The 19,899-nt window shown below is 37.6% G+C and overlaps 1 protein-coding gene across 3 annotated transcripts in view; it reads right to left on the minus strand.

Annotated features, from left to right (window-relative positions):
• keap1a (kelch-like ECH-associated protein 1a) overlaps nt 1–19,899 on the minus strand; it is a 25,941-nt gene continuing 6,042 nt past the window's right edge. Inside the window, exons 2-8 of one of the 3 annotated variants that reach the window (XR_013816751.1) lie at nt 14,013–14,651; nt 10,707–11,063; nt 7,576–8,252; nt 3,684–3,889; nt 908–983; nt 636–812; nt 1–528 (exon numbers count right to left, since the gene is read on the minus strand). Coding sequence is in view for 2 of the 3 variants with exons in the window: in XM_079819854.1 (XP_079675980.1) it covers nt 356–528; nt 636–812; nt 3,684–3,889; nt 7,576–8,252; nt 10,707–11,063; nt 14,013–14,222 (1,800 nt within the window). In the remaining variant the exon portion in view is untranslated. Of the gene's footprint in view, nt 529–635; nt 813–907; nt 984–3,683; nt 3,890–7,575; nt 8,253–10,706; nt 11,064–14,012; nt 14,652–14,887; nt 14,963–19,899 lie in introns of those variants that run through there. The other 2 variants (XM_079819854.1, XM_079819853.1) reach the window with 2 other exon arrangements.

Here is a 19,899-nt window from a genome sequence, read left to right on the forward strand (position 1 = left end):
TCATCAGATTTCAGTGTTTTATCAGGTGTGCACATTAAACAGTGCATTTACAGACAAGAAAAGCATTATAGAACAAGCTCACAAAATTACATGTTCAGAAGTTCGACAAAAAGATTGTGCGTGTCTCAGTCATATTCATTTAGCCCTGATACAGTGACCAGAGGGTCATTAGGTCAGTGATTAGCAACGTTTCTCTCTCTAAATCACACACACTTAGTAGTGGATGGAGATTTATCAAATTTAAATTAATTAACCTAAATGACAGAAATGTTGTTATTGGCATCACATGCAAGAAGAAGTTTGAAGGAAATCCAGCATGTGCTGTGTTCAACATGGCACAGGTCAAATTTCCACATTACATCTCCTCGCCCTCATCCTCCTCTGGCAGGATTCCAGGACACGGTTCCATGGTTACAGCAACGCCCATTCCACTGCGCCCAACAGGCATATCCGTTACATACGTCCATACATTGCTGCCTGGACAGTAGCACTCCACACTGGACAAGAAACCGCCTTGATTGAATCCACCTGATATGGAATAACATTAAAGATTATTTACGTTTATGCTTTTATCCACTGCATTCAAGGTATACATTTGATCAGTTCACGCATTCCTTTCCACCAATCCAGCTCACCTAACACAAAAATCTTGCATTGGTAGATTGTGACTCCATGTGCACTGCGGCACAGGTTCATAGAGGCCATGGGTTCCCACACATCTCGAGCGACGTTATATCTCTCCATCGTTTTGAGTTGGGTTTGACCATCGTAGCCACCAACTGCATAGAGGTAGTTATCCATACACACCACCCCTACAAACAGAACAAAAATCAGACATGCCAACAAGTGTTTACTTTATTATATGTAAAGTAAATTTGGAGTCTTTTTTTATTCGTAAGTACTGTACTTTCTGGTATGGGACTTCCAGCCATACAATGAAAGTGAATGGTGACCAAGTCTGTCAAGAATTTCTAGAACCCCATCTACATTAATTGTGTGGAAGAAAGCAGTGTGAACATTCTTTAAAACGTCTCCTTTTTTAAAATTTGTATTTATTTATTAAAGAAACATGCAAGTTTGCAACAACATAAGGGTGCATAAATGACAGGGGCGGACAGTAGTGAAGTACTTTTACTCTGCTTAAAGGGATAGTTCACCCAAAAACGAAAATGTACTCACCCTCAAGTTGTTCCAAACCTGTATGAATTTCTTTGTTCTGCTGAACACAAAGGAAGATATTTGGAAGAATGTTTGTAACCAAGCAGATCTCGGAAGTCATTGACTACCATAGTACCCCCCCACACACACACTATCATAGTCAATGGCTGCCGAGATCTGCTTGGTAACAAACATTCTTCCAAATATCTTCCTTTGTGTTCAGCAGAACAAAGAAATTCATACAGGTTTGGAACAGCTTGAGCATGACTATATGATGACAGAATTAACATTTTTGGGTAAACTGTCCCTTTAAAGGAACATGCCGACTTTTTGGGACTTTATCTTATTAACTGTATCCCCCAGAGTTAGATAAGTCCATACATACCATTCTCATCTCTGTGCGTGCCATAACTCTGTATCTAAAATGCACCATATCTGCCTAAAAAAAACTTTTCATTTTCCGTCGGTCTTAATACACGATGTAACTATACACATCACAACATGTAAATAGGAAAATGTTGGCGTTATTTTGTCAGTTATTAAGCAGTAGGCTAGATGGAGCCGTTTACCTCCAGTCTTTGTGCTAAGCTAGGCTAGCGGTGGGTGCGTCAGACAGAGTTATGGCACACACTGAGATGAGAATGGTATGTATGGACTTATCTAACTCTGGGGGATACGGAGAATAAGCTTAAGTCCCAAAAAGCCAGCGTGTTCCTTTAAGTAAATTTTGAAGTGTCTGTTTTCTTTGGAAAACTTTTACTTCACAAAATTTCCAAAGCATAACTGCATTTCATATTGAATATAATTTAATACTTAATTGCATTAAAAATGAATGTAGTACTTTTTTACTTTTACTCAAGTAGAAGTAATTTAAAGTTTTGCTCGAGTACAAGTAAGAAAGTACTATATTTTTAATGTAATTAAAGGGGTACTTCAGTGCTGGGAAGATGAATGTGTATTTAAACTGGGTCATTTATGTAGTAGAAATGTGAAATTATTTTTGAATTTGGTGCCTTCTAGACCGAGAAAAGACAGAAAATGTATTTTTGTCTCATGTGAATGAAAGATAACAACTCCCAGAATGCACTTGCTTCGCTGCCCTACGAGGCCACTCCCAAAGCCACGGCTACTGGTTATCTCTTGCCCACCACGGCACCGCCCCACCGTCGTTTTGATGTTCATAGTAATAAAATCATTTTGTTCAGTTAGAGAATAAACACTACAATTAAAAACCGAACGTGTCTTTTCAATAAAGTGTGAGTGAGCCGAACGAACGTCACGGCACAGATGCAGCAGGAGTCAGATTTCATTCATCACGAGAACGAAGAGCTGAGCAGAGCCGAGGTAAGCGCGGCAGTCATTCACGGCGCGTGTCCAGTCTGGCGCGTTATCAGATCATGCCTATGGAAGCTTAATTTTCATAGGAATTCATTGAAAAGTTGAAACACTCACTTTGCTCCGTACCGCTCCGTTATTATTGCCCGAGCCGAGCGGCCGTGCACATTTACAATCTGTGAGTGAGATCTCGCCCCTACCGGCGGGTTGATAACATGCGTAACTAGCTCCTGTAGTCTCTAGCCTCTGGCCAAAAAAATCCTCAGTTGACACAAAATTACGATATTTGCGTCATCAGAGGATTTTTTTCCAGAAATAAACTGCATAATTCTCTCGTCTCAGGGGGACATGAGGGGGGAAAGTACGATAATTCGAATATACTACCTGGTTTCTACTGTTACAAAGCTTAATGCTAAATCATTGAAGTAATCCTTTAAGTAGTATTAAAGGTAGCATTTATGAAATGTAGTACAGCAAAGAGTACGACATCACGCTTTGGAATGTAGTGAAGTAAAGGTTTTCCAAAGAAAAACAGATAAAGTACATATATGTGATGTATTGAGTAGAAAGTAAAAATACTTCACTACTGTCCACCTCTGAAGACAAAACGTTCCTTCCTAAATGAATCCTACATGCCTTTATGTTGACCGCACAGGTATTTCTTCAACTCTTCTGATATGAATTATTGATGACTATGCCACAGTTTGAGCAATTACAGTACAAACTGTATTGTTGCGCAAGCAACTCTGGGAAGTGGGAATTCCTAGAAGTCCAGTCACCTTCATGGACACACTTAAAATAGCTTTATCTTTTTTTAATATTAACTTATGAACGAAAACCGTGTATTAATTATTTACTTAGAAAGTCTTGTTATTTAGTTTATGTTAGGTTTATTATTACATTTATTTATTTAGCAGACCGTTTTATCCGTACAAAAAGCGATTCATCTCATGGAGGCAATAACAATGCAATACAAAGGTTCAAACACTTTCTAGAATAGTACAGTATTGTGTTTTATTATGTTGTTGATTCGATTTGATGTAGTCATTTGTTCTCTAATTTTCATATTGTTGCCTTTAGTCACTTTTATACAATGGCACGATTCATGCATCACATGACTGTGGTTGACATGTCAGGTAAAAGAAAACAGTTCCAATCCATTAACTTGATAAATGGTGCAGAATATTTACCGAGGCCGCTCCGAACTGTGTTCATAGGTGCCACGTGCTGCCAGGTGTTTGTGTCTGGTTGATAGCGCTCCACTGTGTTCCATCGGTTGTCCCCGTCGAACCCCCCGACCACATACAGACTCCCCCCACACATGACGACACCGGCCCCCAGTCGCGCTACTGACATAGGGGCCACAAATGTCCAGCGGTTTGTCTCCGGGTCATACCTGTGAAAGCAATAAGCAAGAAATCCTTACAAATCAGTTTAGATAATGTATGAATATGACTTCTAGACATAGCAATGTTGAAGTCAATATAAAAGATCCTCTGTAAATATTCCATAGTTTCTCACAATGATATTCAGAGCCCAATACCATAATTGCAAGCAATTCCCATGAGCTGTTATATCACCAACAGACTGTCACAAATTAAAAAGCAGCCTTCAGCAAGAAGAGGTTGTATTTAACCTGCCAACAACGCAACATCTCCATTTAAAAGCTTGTGAAGACGGCTACTGTTACTGACCCGAGAGTTTCTGTCTCCCAGCACAACAGAGGCACATACTGTGTCTTGAATTTCACACACCTTTGAAATTGTAGATGATCTATCGACATTTATTGTTTGAATTTGTGTCTAGCTGTAATTCCTAAATAGAATACACGCACTTTCTCTCCCTGCATTCCTGGACAGATTAACTTTCCGCTTTGAGCTGCTCGCTCAGATATAAATTATCCTCAATAGGACTCACATGCCTCTGTTATGAACTTGACCTGTTGTCTACAAAGAAAGCTTTTCGAAAATTCTATAAGAAATCCACAGCAAAAATAAGAAATAAAAGACAAAGTTAATGAGGTTTATGCCACTTACATTCTCTGCTTGTGGCATAATGCATCTTGTTTTAAAGATGTTCATTTACTGTATACACACACTACAGTTTGGGGTCAGTAAGATTTAAAAAAATATATGTATAAAAAAAAAGTAACAAATTAATCGATTTTTTTCCCAGCAATTAATCGCAAGTTTTTAATATTTTTGTAGTTTTTAATATTTTGATATTGTATTAATTTCAGTTACTCTCCAAATTAATAAAGAAACAATTTAAAGACAGCATATTTTAAATATTTGTTGTAATGGCATCTTTTTATGAATGTAGGCCAGTATCATTGATACTAATGTCTCTATGAAACACTAATGACATTACATTACAGTATACATGAAAGCTACCAATTTCAACATTTATTAGGCTTTAAAAAACAACTTTTAATTTAAGTGAACTTAAAACAATCATTACATAAACCCATTATAATAAATGCCAAAAAATAAATTACCTGTGGCCTTCCCTGTTAACTTAGACATATACAGAAATGTAACAGTTATCAAACACCTTTCTTAACTGCATAAATAATAAATTAAATATAGATTAGATTGGCCGCTGCCGAACATGACGCTGATCTGACATGCTGTCACGCGCATCTTATTTTCGTTCATTTAAGACATTATTTAACTCATTTCAGACTCCTATTATGAGAATACTCGACAAAACTGGCATTTTGGCAACATTCTCTGTGTTGTTGTTATTGTTTGTTCAAGAGCGAAAGAGAACTCGATGTGTGCACGAGACTGACGCAACTAGGGATTGAGACGCAGCCACACAGACAGGACACTGACATACAGCGCGTTCTCTTCTGTCTAGTCCGCGCTTAGATTGTTTAAAAGCATTTACATGAATAAGAGCATGATCATATAATGTAACGCCTCGCAAAAATGTATATAAAAACAAACGCTGCGTTAATTGCGTTAAATATTAAGCAGCACAACCGTTTTCAACATTGATAATAATAAGAAATGTTTATTGAGCATTAAATCAGCCTATTAGAATGATTTCTGAAGGACCATGTGACACTGAAGAGTGGAGTAACAATTATTTTAAATTGTGATATTTTTTCACAATATCGCTGTTTTTACCGTATTTTTGATTAGATAAATGCCATCTTGGTGAGCATAAGAGACTTCTGTCCAATTCGTTTTAAAATAAATATTTCAAAATATTGCTTTTGAAAGGTAGTGTCCATATATATATATATATATATATATATTTATATATATACTACCAGTCAAAAGTTTGGAATCATTAAGATTTTTTAATGTCTTTAAAGAAGTCTCTTCTGCTCACCAAGGCTGCATTTATGTTATTAAAAATACAAAAAAAGCGTAATATTGTGAAATATTAATAAAATGTGAAATAACTCTTTTCTATTTTGAAATATAATTTATTCCTGTGATGCAAAACTGAATTTTGAGCATCACTACTCCAGTCTTCAGTGCCACATGATCCTTCAGAAATCATTCTATATGCTGATTTGCTGCTTAAGAAACATTTATGATTATTATCAATGTTGAAAGCAGTTGTGTACATTTATTTTTTTAGGATTCTTTGATGAATAGAACGTTCAAAAGAACAGCATTTATCTGTAATAGAAAGCTTTTGTAACATTGTACTACCGTTCAAACGTTTTGGGTCGGTAATAATTTATTTATATATTTTTTGGGGAAAGAACTTAAAGAAATTAATACATTTATTCAGCAATGATGCATTAAATTGATCAAGTGACAGTATAGACATGTATAATGTTGCAAAAGCTTTATATTTCAGATAAATACTGTTCTTTTGAACTTTCTGTCCATTAAATAATCCTGGAAAAAATGTTTACACAACTGTTTTCAACATTGATAATAATAATAAATGTTTCTTGAGCAGCAAATCGGCATTAGAATGATTTCTGAAGGATCGTGTGACACTAAAGACTGGAGTAATGATGCTGAAAATTCAGCTTTGAATCACAGAAATAAATTGAATTTAAAAATATAATCAAATTGAAAACAGTTATTTAAAATTGTAAAAACATTATTTCACAATAATACTGTTTTTGCTGTATTTTTGATCAAATAAATGCAGCCTTCTTTCAAAACCATTAAAAAATCTTAATGATTCCAAACTTTTAACTGGTAGTATATATATACACATACATACACACACTACCAGAGAGAGTAGTTTTGTCCTCCATAGTTTAGTTATGTAATTTTGCATTCTGTACAAAATGATAATATCTACATTGTTTTGTAACTTGTGACTCCTTTACAAACAAGACTAATTAAAAATAATTAAGTCTAATTCCTGTATTTATCCTTATAATGTAGTTTAAAGTAGACACTTATGTTTTGACAGTCCCAATAACCCCTTTTTAGGTAAATCACCTTAGTTCTCCCGATATATTGGAGTCCTTCCTTTGAGATTCCGTTGTTAAATTGAGGCACAGTACTCGACAAACAACATGGCACCTTCGTTTCGGGTCGCTGATGAACCTCTACAAAGTTCATGCAGGTTCTTCTTACCTGATCTCTCCCCATTGGCTAATAAATATAAAATATTAATATCATTACATTTACTGTGGAGATGGGTTTCTCCTGAAAGGCCTAACCTGATTCTGTGCCGTGGAATGTACGTTATGAAATTTGCCTGAAGCTTGTTAGTCAAGAGTGACTGCTCTGAAAAGAACAGAGCAAACTCTCTACACCCTGATTGAAGGAGATTGTTCTAGAAGTCAAAAGCCGATGAGGGACGCATCACAAGTGTAGCGTGTATTGTAACCTTTCTGCTAATGTTTAATTTTTGTCTAAGGTTCTGTGTGAATGTTCTTCTGTCGGACAGGTGCGCGACACAGTCTTTGGTGTAATAAAAACGTCGTCAACCATGTTTTAATCTGTCAGTCTGCACTGTGCTAATGTTTTGATTCTGCTAGCGTACGTATAATAGAAAGGAAATATAATATAAAGGGGAAAACCCCCACAGCGTAAAGCAAACCTTGACTACACAAAACCTTTTTGAACTGTTTTCATCCTGTCCCAGCCTCACCTCTCAACGCTGTTGTGATGTGTAGAGGCATGTGAACCCCCTACGGCATAAATGCTTCCGTCAATGACCCCGACACCCACCCGGTTTCTGGGCGTGTTGAGCGGAGCCAGCTCGGTCCACTGGTTAGTCATGGGATTGTAGCAGGACAAAAAGCCAGACTCTGTGTTGTTCTGCAGAGAGAGATTCCGTCCCCCGACCGTATAAAGGAGCCCGAACAACACGCAAGCCCCTAGCCCGCTACAGGGGGATCCCATGTCAGCTAGCTTTAGCCAGACATTCTTCCGTGGGTCGAAGGCTTCCAGAGAGTCCAGAGAGTGTTGCCTGTAACCTCCCGCTATGTAGATGAGTTGCGTCCCACGATGAGGAGGGGGCGGCAGGGATTTTCGAAGAGCCATGTCCTGGAAGATCTTGGACAGGAAGTCCTTGCAGGAGTTGGCTTTGCTGAGGATGGGGCAGGACTGCAGCTGCCTTTTGAGGAATGTGGGCGGCAGGGCGTAGATGTGGACCGCGTTGAGGAGAGCGTGAAAGTACTGTGCGCGGCCCTCCGCATCCCAACGGACCCAGTCGATGCAGGCCTTGTAGACCTCGGATTCGCAGAGCACCTTTAGACTGTCCTGACTGATCAGCTCCAACAGCTGGCAATGGGACAAACTGAAGAACTCCTCTTCTTTGGTTACCTGTGACATGTGCATGGAAAATAGTTAGATCCTGACGAGGCATTTGCATAAATATCAACAATAAACTTGTAAATATGTAAATTACATGTGAGGAAGAATACAAAAGAACAAATTAGAGGAATGTTCACACCAAAAAGGTTTTTGTGCAGTCACATCAATCATTGTTCTGTGAATTTCTGCAGGCTAAATGCAGTCATTTTAATCGGAATCCACTTGATTAGGAATTTCTCATGAGAGCGAAAGATTTTCCCACATCGATTTCGCAACAGGTTCAAGTTGGTCACACGGATTTGCCAAGTGACTTCTGTGTAAACCGTGCTTCATACATCGCTACACTGCTACTTTTTTGCCATGTGACTGCACCTAAATTTAAAGTTAAAAATGAAAATTACTTGACAAATCTCATTCGTGCTAATTTTTTATTAAAAAAAGGATGCCTTTAGACGCATTGTGCAAAGTTTGACATCACTGACATCAAACGTCCTTTTTTTGCAAGAGCAGGATGGTAATAACAAACAATATATTAGCTCTTACGGTGCATTCACACGGGGCGTCGGCGTTAACGCTTCTCATTTACTTTGAATGGGTGACGTCATACGTTGCCAAACTAAACTTCCATTGCATTGTGTCACTTGCATTGCGTCACTTACGTTGCTCACAGCAAAAGTTGAAAAATGTTTAACTTTTCAAGCATCAACGCAGGCATCAGCCAATCAGATCGCCTATGCAAATACCCTAGCAGAAACGCTAGCCAATTACGTTCATGAAACACCGGAAAAGTAATGCGGTCGTGTCAGCACTAGGGATGTGACGGTGAGGAAATTTTCCCACCGGTTAATCGACGTTTGACAACACTGGTAATACCGGTATCACCGGCGGGGGCTTGTAAATCACTAATTCTATCTAACCGAAAGTAACATACACGACCGCAACTGAAAACTGAACTGAAAACGCACCAGTGCGCGCACACACCGTGAATGACAGCTCGTCTGTAAATGCGCGCTCTGTGAGGCCATGAATGAAGTTTGTCCGTAAATGCGCGCTCTGTCAGGCCATGAATGAAGTTCGTCCGTAAATGCGCGCTCTGTCAGGCCATGAATGAAGTTCATCCGTAAATGCGTGCTCTGTGAGGCCATGGGTGCGTCTCAACAGTTCCCTAGTAGTCAGGGCACTGATCACGCATTGATCGGTCTATGTGTGAGACGCACGGCATGAATGAATGACAATTCGTCCGTGAACCCTTGTTTATACTCGACGCGTCCGCACCATGGTCCGAACGAACATGCGCGAGGGTGCGCGCGGCAAAAATTACGTCATCTCAGAGTGTCGGACTCGGAGACGGAGTCACAGACGAAAGGAAACAATGCGCGCTCTGTGCGGCCGTGCACATTTTACTTTTGGTTTTGAATTAGCGCCAATTCGGTGGCGGGTTGCTTGAATTGTGGGTTCATTAGCCTATTATTTTATATGAAAAACACAACAACAAAACAAATCACAAACTCCCTTAAATAAGCGCTTTTACGTTTCGCTTTGAAACCAAATCTTCCGCGAGTCAGCTCCTCACTCTATGATGAATGAAATCTGATGAATGACTCCTGCCGAGACTCACGGTCGGGTCATGCTTTATTAAGCAGACACGTTCAGTTTTAATTTGTATTGTTTGTTCTCTAACTGAACTAAATTATTATATTAGGATAAAAAAAAAAAAACGACGGTGGGGTGGTGCCACGGTGGGCAAGTGATGTAAGCGGTGTTGAGTCTGAACACCGGTAACACCAGCAACACCGACTATCGTAGCAGCAAGCCTAGTCAGCACCAAGCTTCAGACACGCCCTCCGTGTGAATGCAGCATTATCGGCTGGTTCTTCGAATACATGCGACTTTTGAGAGAAGATAATCAGTGAACAAAACATTTAATTTCATGCTTTTTCTATTTTTAGCTATTACCTGGCTTCAGAAGACTTATAGCGCAAGAGTCGCGTGGACAACTTTTATGGTACTTTTGTTATGTAATTACATTTATGCATTTCATTTTTGAACTTGATAGTATAAATCACCATCCACTTTCATTGTATGGAAAAGAGCAGCTTGCACATTCTGCCTAACATCTCTTTTTGAGCTGAAGATCGAAGAAATGAAGAAAGAAAATGCGGTTTGGAGTGACGTGAGCACCTTTGGTTTAATTATAGTTTTTGTGTTAACTATTGCTTTAATGCATGATTCATTTGACAGCTGGATAATTTATACGAATCAATATCCATCTGCAAGACAGACCTGAGCTCCATTGACAAATCAATTAGCTACACAGCGCCGTTCTCTACAGCCTTCATTCATTCACAGACGAACTGTTACAGGTCAATGGCTCAGTACAGTTACTTAAGAGAGCACAGCAGGTGGCAACTATCGATTGCTGCTAACTGACACTTCGGTGAACAGAGTCTGCAGGGCACGCACCTCATTGAAGTGAGTGTTGATGTACTCTCTCGTGCGAATGTGCAGGTCGCTGCAGCCGATCTCCTCTGCAAACCTCGAGATGCCTATGACGTTAGACGGCTCCAGGTTCTTTGTGAGGAAATCGCAGCATGCTTTGGCCACTTCTTCCATCTGATAGCGCATCGCTGTCAAGAGGAGGTGAAGAACGCACTTCTCGCCCACTGTGATGCGGGAGGTGTAGGCAAAGTCAATGAGGCGGCTGATGACCTGAGGACACGCATCTCGCAGGGTGACCTCCGAGGCGTGGCATTCCTTGAAGTTACTGGTAAACATGGCTTTGAAGTAAGGACTGCAGGCAGCCAGCACCAGTTTATGCACCTGGGGAATGTAGACACTTGTTAATGGCTGGTGTAAAAAAAAAAAAAAGCAGCAGGCAGGACACACCTGAAACTAAATCATGAGAGCTGTACAGCATGTGCCATGTCTTTGTAATTACAATTAAATGCCTAAACGTGTACTAACATAATTCTTCACTTGTAATGAGAACAATTTATCTTTGTGCTCTGTAATTTGCAGTGTCAGAGACATATCATATTAAAAAGAAACTATAACACGCTGGACCTGTTTCTTTAAGATTTGCTAGTTGGAACATATTTTTAAGAGTATTTAAGAGAAGTAATAAGTTATACTAAGTACCAGAGAACAACTAATCTATACTATGGATGCACTGGTTATAAAATTCTGAGCAATGCGATAAGGCAATTTTTTGTATTATATGTTAAGGCCAATTGACATAAAATGGATATTGAAATTCTATACTATTTTTGTCTAAATAAAAAAATACTAAAACAAGTAAAACTGCAAGTAAATTTAGGCTTAACAGGCAAATATATTTTTAAAGCTCATTATAAATTACATAAATAAATACACAAAGGCCCTTTTATAACAATGTAATGTTTACGTGTAATATTTTATATTATAATTTAATGTTTGAAAATATACACTACTGGTCAAAGGTTTGGGGTTAGTAACATTTCCTTTCCTTTTTTTTCAAAGAAATTAAAACATTTATTTAGCAAGGAAGGATGCATTAAATTGAGTAAAGGTAGTAGCAAAGACATTTACATTGTTACAAAATATTTCTTTCTTTTTTTTAAATAAATGGTGTTTTGAACCACAATAACATCAAGCAGCACAGTTCACTGTTCAACATTGATATTAAACAATGCTTCATGAGCACCAAATCAGCATATAATGATTTCTGAAGGATCATGTGACTCTAAAGACTGGCGTAATGATGCTGAAAATTCAGCTTTGCCATCACAGGAACATTTTAAAATATATTAAAATTTAAATTGTAATAATATTTTATAAAATTAATGTTTTACTGTATTTTTGATCAAATAAATGAAGCCTTGGCAAGCTTTATTAACATGCAAAATCTTGCCGACCCCACGCTTATGAACTGTACTGTATATGAATGTGTTTTTACTTTTTAATACATTTTGAGAACGCTGATTCACAAATATAAGTAGTTTAATCGATTAACTTAAAAAGAAACCTAGTCTCCCTCTCAATAAATTGAGCCACTTTTACATAGTAAATATTTGTTGCACATTATTTTTAAAACCTGTCAGACTTGTATGAATAATTACGAGACACTGCCTTCTCAGAGGTTCACACAGTCTTATGAATAATTGAGATGCTACTGATGTATACGAACAATATAGTGAATGGAAAAAGTCATGTGATGTTGACTCAAACCCGGGAAACCAAAATAGCCCCAAATAAAACCCTGAAATACCTATAACAACTACTAACACTGTTCTCTATCATAAATTAATTGTTAATTGTGTGAACCTTAAACCAAAAAAACAAACAAACAAACAAAAAAACGTTGGTGAGAACAGACTGCTGAAACATCTCATGACACTTTAAGTAGAATAAGGGTGCGTCTCAATCAACTCCTTAGGTCGTGAATCAGTATATTGTATACACAAATTCGGGCACTGGTAAGGACCCTGGCTCACTACACATTGGGACACTGATGACACTATTTCCTGCGACATAACAACATCCTCATTGTACAACATCATTACTGGTATTTATGAACAGCAGAGCTGATGTCTTTCTGATATAATTTTTTAGTTTTTTTACATTATGACACATATGTTGCTTGTTACATATATGTGCACCATTTCAGCCGTAAATAAATCATAAATGTTAGTCCGATTATGTTCATTACCAGTCGAGCGATGTACAGAAGTGGCCTTATTTGATGGTCAGAGCAACCATCTGCATGTTTCATGAACATTATGAAATTATGGGCCCGCCCACACGGAGACGCATATCACTGTATACGTATACATTTTTTATCATATTGGTGTTTCGTCCACACGTATCAGGCGTTTTGGGAGACTGAAACCGCTATTTTTTGAAACCGGGTCCTAAAGTGGATAAATCTGAAAACGACACCCTTGCGGTTTCGTGTGTACAGCCAATCCGTATATTTTGTGAAACGGTGATGTCATCACACCACGTCCTGCGCGGGGAAGACTAGAAGGTATACAACTACAGGCAATGGGCATGCGCACATCAATACGGCATTGTTTAATTACTGTATTTGCATTATTGTAAGGGTATGTTTAGGGTTGGGGTAGGTGTATGCGTTAATAAAACACATCTGGTAAGTAGCAAATTTATTTATTGTTATTTTATTGTGAGATTTTACCTCACCTCCGACTGTTGCCGTACCCCTTCTAGCCACAACTCTTCTTCTCGGTTTTTAGTGTATTTCTGTGGCAGAATTACAGTGCCACATACTGGCCTGGCCACATCGTTTTGAGTCGTTTTCATGCACTCGTGTGTACGCAGATATTTCTTGAAACGAGGGAAAAAAAAGATCGGATAGGGAAAGTTCTGGCTTCTAAATCATGTTTTGGAGGCTAAAAAAGCTAAATATTTTCAGATCTGTCAGGTGTTCTAATACTTTTGGCCACCACTGTGTGTTAATGCTGAAATATAATAATGGTTTAAAAAACAACAACATCTAATCGCATTATGTGTGGTGAGTTGGCTCTCGTGATTTATGTTTTGAGTTTCAGAACTTCTGTTGAGGTAATAGTGAGCTTCGATGCTCCCTGGTTTTCATAGTGCATTGTGGGACTTTATGTGAATGAACCTTTGAGTGTACCGGCAGGATTTTGCGAATGAGACAGCCCTTAAAATAGCCGACTCCCTGATAAGTGCCCTGACTACTGCACTAAGGAGCTGATTGAGACACACCCTAAGACAGCTGTTTCCCCTACTGACCACTGTAAATCTCACCTTAAAATCCACTATCTTGTCCTTATACGTCACATGTAGAACCAGATCACAGAGCAACTCATGATGCCGGAACTCATCCATGACCTGCATGGCTCTAGAGGGATGACTCTCAACCGTGTAATCCAAGTAACCATGACCCCTCATGGAGGGCACCACGATGGCGGAGAAATCCTCATCTTTAATGGGCCTCTTCTTTCTTGGACATATCATTCTCTGAGACCTAGAATGTCACTGATATAAGTAGGAAATGGATGGTGACTGCAGCAAAAAAATATCTATATCCATCCACGTGTCATGAAGAAAAATAGGCACAACTGATGATCGCTTAGGGACAGAGAGCCATGTTTCTTCTGCCTGGTTAGAAGTCCACCATACCAAGATTCTGTATCAAGCCAAGTTGGCATTGTTGAAAATTCGTCAGTTTATAATTTAAAGATTTTATACCATCACTTCCTTTAAATCAGACAAATGGTGCATTTTTTTTTCATAGAGGAGGTAAAAAGTCATTTTTATCCTTTAGAGGATGTACACGCAAAGTTATCTTAAGTTAAAAAATATTTTAAGCATACGCATTAAAATGCAATATTCTTCTCTTCCAAAAGGTTATTGTCCTCTGAGATGGATTGTGCTCTTTTCACCCTGTAAAACAAACAAACAGATAAAACATGTTTTGTTGAGTGCTTTCATTGTTTATAAAATGCATAATTGAATATAGCCAAAGATGATTGAAGAAGATAGATTGGATATAAAACTAAACAAACACTACATCCAATAGGCAATATAAAAGGAATACAATGGCAGTATTACGCAAATCCTGCAGAGCCAATTTCTATCATAACAATATGTACAAGATTCAAGAAAGTATCTTTAATTACAGTCTATGTTGACAGTTGCACAGACTTGGCTGAATCATGTTTCACTTCCCTATTCTTTGACGGATGTCAAGTAGACTACAAAAAAAAAAAAAAGTAAACAGCAAAGCCACACCCTTGTTCACAGACGAAACATGTGATTTCCTGCATAATGCAGTCAGTACTTCCAAAACCATGATTGTGGCACAACCGAAATAGTTAGTGTATCAAAGACTTTTGTGCACACTAACATGGTTTTCAAGTGAAGGCAAAAGTCTCTGTTGTTTATCAGTCTTGGTGTTGTTGTTCATCAGAAGCTAATTTTTTTTCATGGGTTATGTAACGTCCCACACTTGCAGGTCATCTCTTTTGCTGTTATTGCACAACTCAGGGTCTTAAAGCACAGTTTATCACAAGACAACGCTGCCAGCCACGGCTTCTTTTGGAACTAAGAGAGCTCCTTCAGTCGTGGCCTCCATCCCTCATAAAAGCTCATTGTGTCATGCTCCCACACGCCACACTGCAAAGCCCAACTTTAACATGCTGCGCCGTGCACATTAGCTCCGTGGCTATGGTGGGATTAACCATTAACTCGCTGAGTGTCAGCTTCTCTGAAAAATTATAGAACAGAAAGTGAAAAGCTCTGGAACTTTTCTGGTGGGTGCTGCCAAGTGAACTCTTGTCCTGCTTAACTACCATGATGTGCTGTGTGGAAGATGATGCAATTACAGGAATAGTCATTATTTGCCTACCCTCATGTCATTTGAAGCCTGTATGCTGTATCTGTGAAATATTTATGAAGAACCTTTACGCAGCACTTTCCATTCAATGGCTATGTTTACATGTACACCAATAGTCAGAGTGAGGAATTACTCAGATTAGTATTCATTTACATGGCAAGATTTTTCAGTCCTACTTTGATTATTCGCTATATATACAGTCTTGCTCAAAAGTTCACACACCCCTTGCAGAATCTGTTAAAATGTGAATAATTTTAACCAAATAAGACGGAGCATACAAAATACATGTTTTTTTTTTTTTTTAGTACTGACCTGAATAAGATATTTTACATATAAAATGTTTACATATAGTCCTTAGTGCTGTCCAATCACATCCAGAAAGTTTGTTTACATAATATATGTACGTGTACTGTTTATAATTATTATGCATATATCAATACACACACATGCATGTATATATTTAAGAACAATTGTTATATTTATTTATAAAATATGTATGTATAATATAAATTATATAAATAGAGTATACATGCAAATATTTCTTAAATATATTCATGTATGTGTGTGTGTGTGTGTGTGTGTGTGTGTGTGTATTTATATATATATATATATATATATATATATATATATATATATATATATATATATATATATATATATATATATATATATATATAATTATACACAGTGCACACGCATATATTATGTAAACTCAAACTTTTATTTTGGATGCGATTAATCACGATTACTCGATTTGACAGCACTATCCACAAGACAAAAAAATAGCTGAATTTATGAAAATGTGATGGTTGTTTATGAGTCCCTTGTTTGTCCTGAGTAGTTAAACTGCCCAAAGTTCTTCAGAAAAATCCTGATGCTCCAGAAGAGAACACAATGCATTAAGAGCAGAGGGGTGAACACTTTTGAACAGGGTGAAGATGTCCAATTTTTCTCATTTTGAATATTTGTATGAATATCAATTTTTTTTTTCATTTATTACTGTCCTTCAGAAGCAACAGAAGATACTTATATGTTTCCCGGAAGGCAAAAATATAATTTACCATGATCTTTAAATTCAAAAAGCATTGTGTTTCCTTCCGGAGCATCAGTGAATGTTTGAACCTTTTTTAATAGTTGTGTTTGAACCCCTTAATAGTCCATACAGTCACTGCTGGACAGGTTTCAAATATGCAAAAGATTTTTCTGAAGAACGTTGGGCAGTTTAACTGCTCAAAACAAACAAGGGACTCGTGAACAACCATCACAAAACAAAAAAACAGCCATGGATCATCCATTTAACGACACACAGTATTAAGAATCAAGGGTACATTTTATATTTTTTTTATAAATTCTGCTATTTTTTGTCTTTCAGGACAGTACTAAATAAAAAATAACATGCATTTTGTATGATCCCTCTTATTTTGTTAAAATTATTCACAGATTCTGCAAGGGGTGTGTAAACTTTTGAGCAAAACTGGATACTCAATTCAAATGCATTACGCCTGTTTGTTAGTGCTTTTATTTGCCTAATTCAAATGCAAAATGTTCTAGGGTACCCATCCTCCCTGTTCAACTTTCTCGAATGTTTTGATTGAGGTAGACTCACTTCTCAAATGTTTTTGTTTAACTAGAAATAAAAAAAAGTACAGATTATTGAAACAATAGGAGAATATTTTTACTGATTCTACTGATGCGGTTTAGTTTGCTTTCCCTGCTTATCAGTGCTTCCATTTTATTGGATCTATTTGTTTATTTATTTATTATTTTTCATTGTTTTTAAACTAATATTTATAATCATGTATTTTTTTATTAATTCATTTGTTTATTTTGCTTATGTTTGCCTTTATCTGTGTGTTTTTTCTCTTGTTTGTAACATGTTAAAATATGAGTTTGAATGGTATAAATTCTGTTCCTATAACAAAAAAGCACACTTTGGCTAAACTGCAAGAAATGTGATTAAAGCATATGCACACTTACATGGTGCAATTAAAACATGCATTTTACTGCAGTTATAGTTGGTTAGTCAGATTATATGCATAATCACATTATCATAATTACAGTATCCTGTTTATATGAGCTCCAAATTATTCACAGTACTGCTCTAGATGTATTATAAGAGCCCCGTTCACACAAAACACGCTTTTCCATTGTTTTAAAACGTAAACACATGCTAGAACATTTACATTTTTGTGTATCCATTTGGGGTAAACTATCCCTTTAAAGGGTCATGATGTAACCCTAAAACAGATTTTTGGAGATATATGTAACACTCATTTTGTTTATTATTAAGGGGAAAGTGTTTTGTTCTTGTTTTGAACTGTTTTGTTCTTCCGGTTTAAAAAGTAATGTTGAGCCAACGTCACGAAAAGTGAAGTATATGCATTCATTCGGAGTGGTGATTGGCTGCCGTGGTTGGAGAGTACGTGTCTAAGAGCTTTTCGCCGCATTATTCATGAGAATAAACTCGTTCAACCCAATCACTGCACTGTATTATGTATGAGATCGCATTACAGCAGAGAATTCAAATGCCACAAAAGACCGTTTCAGTGTCAGCGCTGTTCGCTCACTGTTCGCATGTTTAGCTTTGCGTTCGGACACACGAGTCGTGAGTGTATCAATACAGTAGCACAATAGTGTTGTTTGCATTTTCGCCATGTTGCGATCAGAGCTTGAGTTTGACAACCAACACATGGAAAATATGACTAACAATATTTAATATGTAACAACACGTGGAGCGTGCATGAGAGCATATTCTGCACGGAATGCCACGATGAGTTTAACATTAAGTGCTTATCACTTTTCAGATTTCCAGGGAGAGAGAGAGCGAGAGAGAGAGAGAGAGAGATAGAGAAGGGAGGAGGGAGGAGGGAGGAGGGAGGAGGGAGGAGGGAGGAGGGAGGAGGGAGGAGGGAGGAGCGAGAGCGAAGTTCCACTGTGAGTTACATGAGGTTAGTGAGGGCACAGAACACCTGATTGATAAGCACACCATGACACATCTCCATTGCCCTGATAAAGAGCCAGTCTATGAGCAGTCTGGAACGTGTTCATGACTACGAGGAAAACTGTGAATCATAAAGACACCGGGTGCATGGAAGGGTGGTGATCACTGACCTAGAATCAGGCTGATGGGAAAGCCTTTGTTCAGATAAAGTTTCTAACTACATACACTAGGGCTGAACGATTTTGGAAAAAAATCTAATTGCGATTTTTTTAACCAATATTGCGATTGCGATTTAATATGCAATTATTTTTTAAACTCTTTATCTTCTGTATTATTCAACAATACATCATTGTATAGTAATGGTGGAAATCTTTAATTGGTACCTCACGATCCGATTCCGATTCTGGGAGTCACGATCCGATTCCAAAACAATTCTTGAACTTTTTCCTTATTAATTAATCTTATTAATTTATTAAAAACTTAAAATGTTTTTTATTATGATATATGTAATCATAAGCTTTTTAAAATAACTAGGACATTATAACATTTTAATTAAAACAATTGCATGTTAATAATTTTAAATAGATAAACTAATATAGCTGCAAAACATAAGCTAGTAAATCATAAAGAGGAACACAAAACATATTACAAGCAATGAACAAAGAGTGCTTTCAGTATTTAAGAGTGTCTGAACTGTGAGTGATTTTTCTCTTTCTCAGCTTTACTGTTGTTTGATTATTAATGATGACATCATAGACAGCGGGAGACCTGCATTCACACTAATGCACAATCTCTTTTGAAATATAAGATGTTTTTGCCCTGTCTGATTAATTCATTAAGACATTACTGACGGTGTTTACGTTAATTTTGCGTCATAAAAGCATTTTGAGACTCACACAGACGCGTGCTCGCGAGCACTCTTCACAAATCGCCGCGTGAGCATTTGAAATGGAAAGCCTTCTGTAAGTGAGTTACTTATTTTTAATATACAAGCACACTGCATTCCTAACGACATGAATGAAGCCTTCGTTGAGCGTTTGTAAGGAAAATACCGGCGGGCGAGAACACACTCTGTAAGCGTGACATCAAAGCTACGTTTCTCACAGCGCATATCCTGTGCAAAGAAGCCTGCGAATGTCATTGCGATTCGCGCCGTCAACCGTTCCGGACGTTATGAAATATTATTTTATGGTTCGTGTGTGATTGTGTATGTGTGAGAGAGAGAGAGAAAGAGAGAGAGAATGGAAGCAATCAGAATACGGGTGTTTCTAAAACACACGCAGCGCCACCGCGCACCTGCAGTTAAAATCTAAGCTCAGAATCGATCCAGAATCATTGGAGAAGAATCTTTTCTC

Source organism: Gobio gobio, assembly GCF_949357685.1.
Source record: "Gobio gobio genome assembly, chromosome: 6".
In the NCBI taxonomy this organism is placed as follows: Eukaryota; Metazoa; Chordata; class Actinopteri; order Cypriniformes; family Gobionidae; genus Gobio; species Gobio gobio.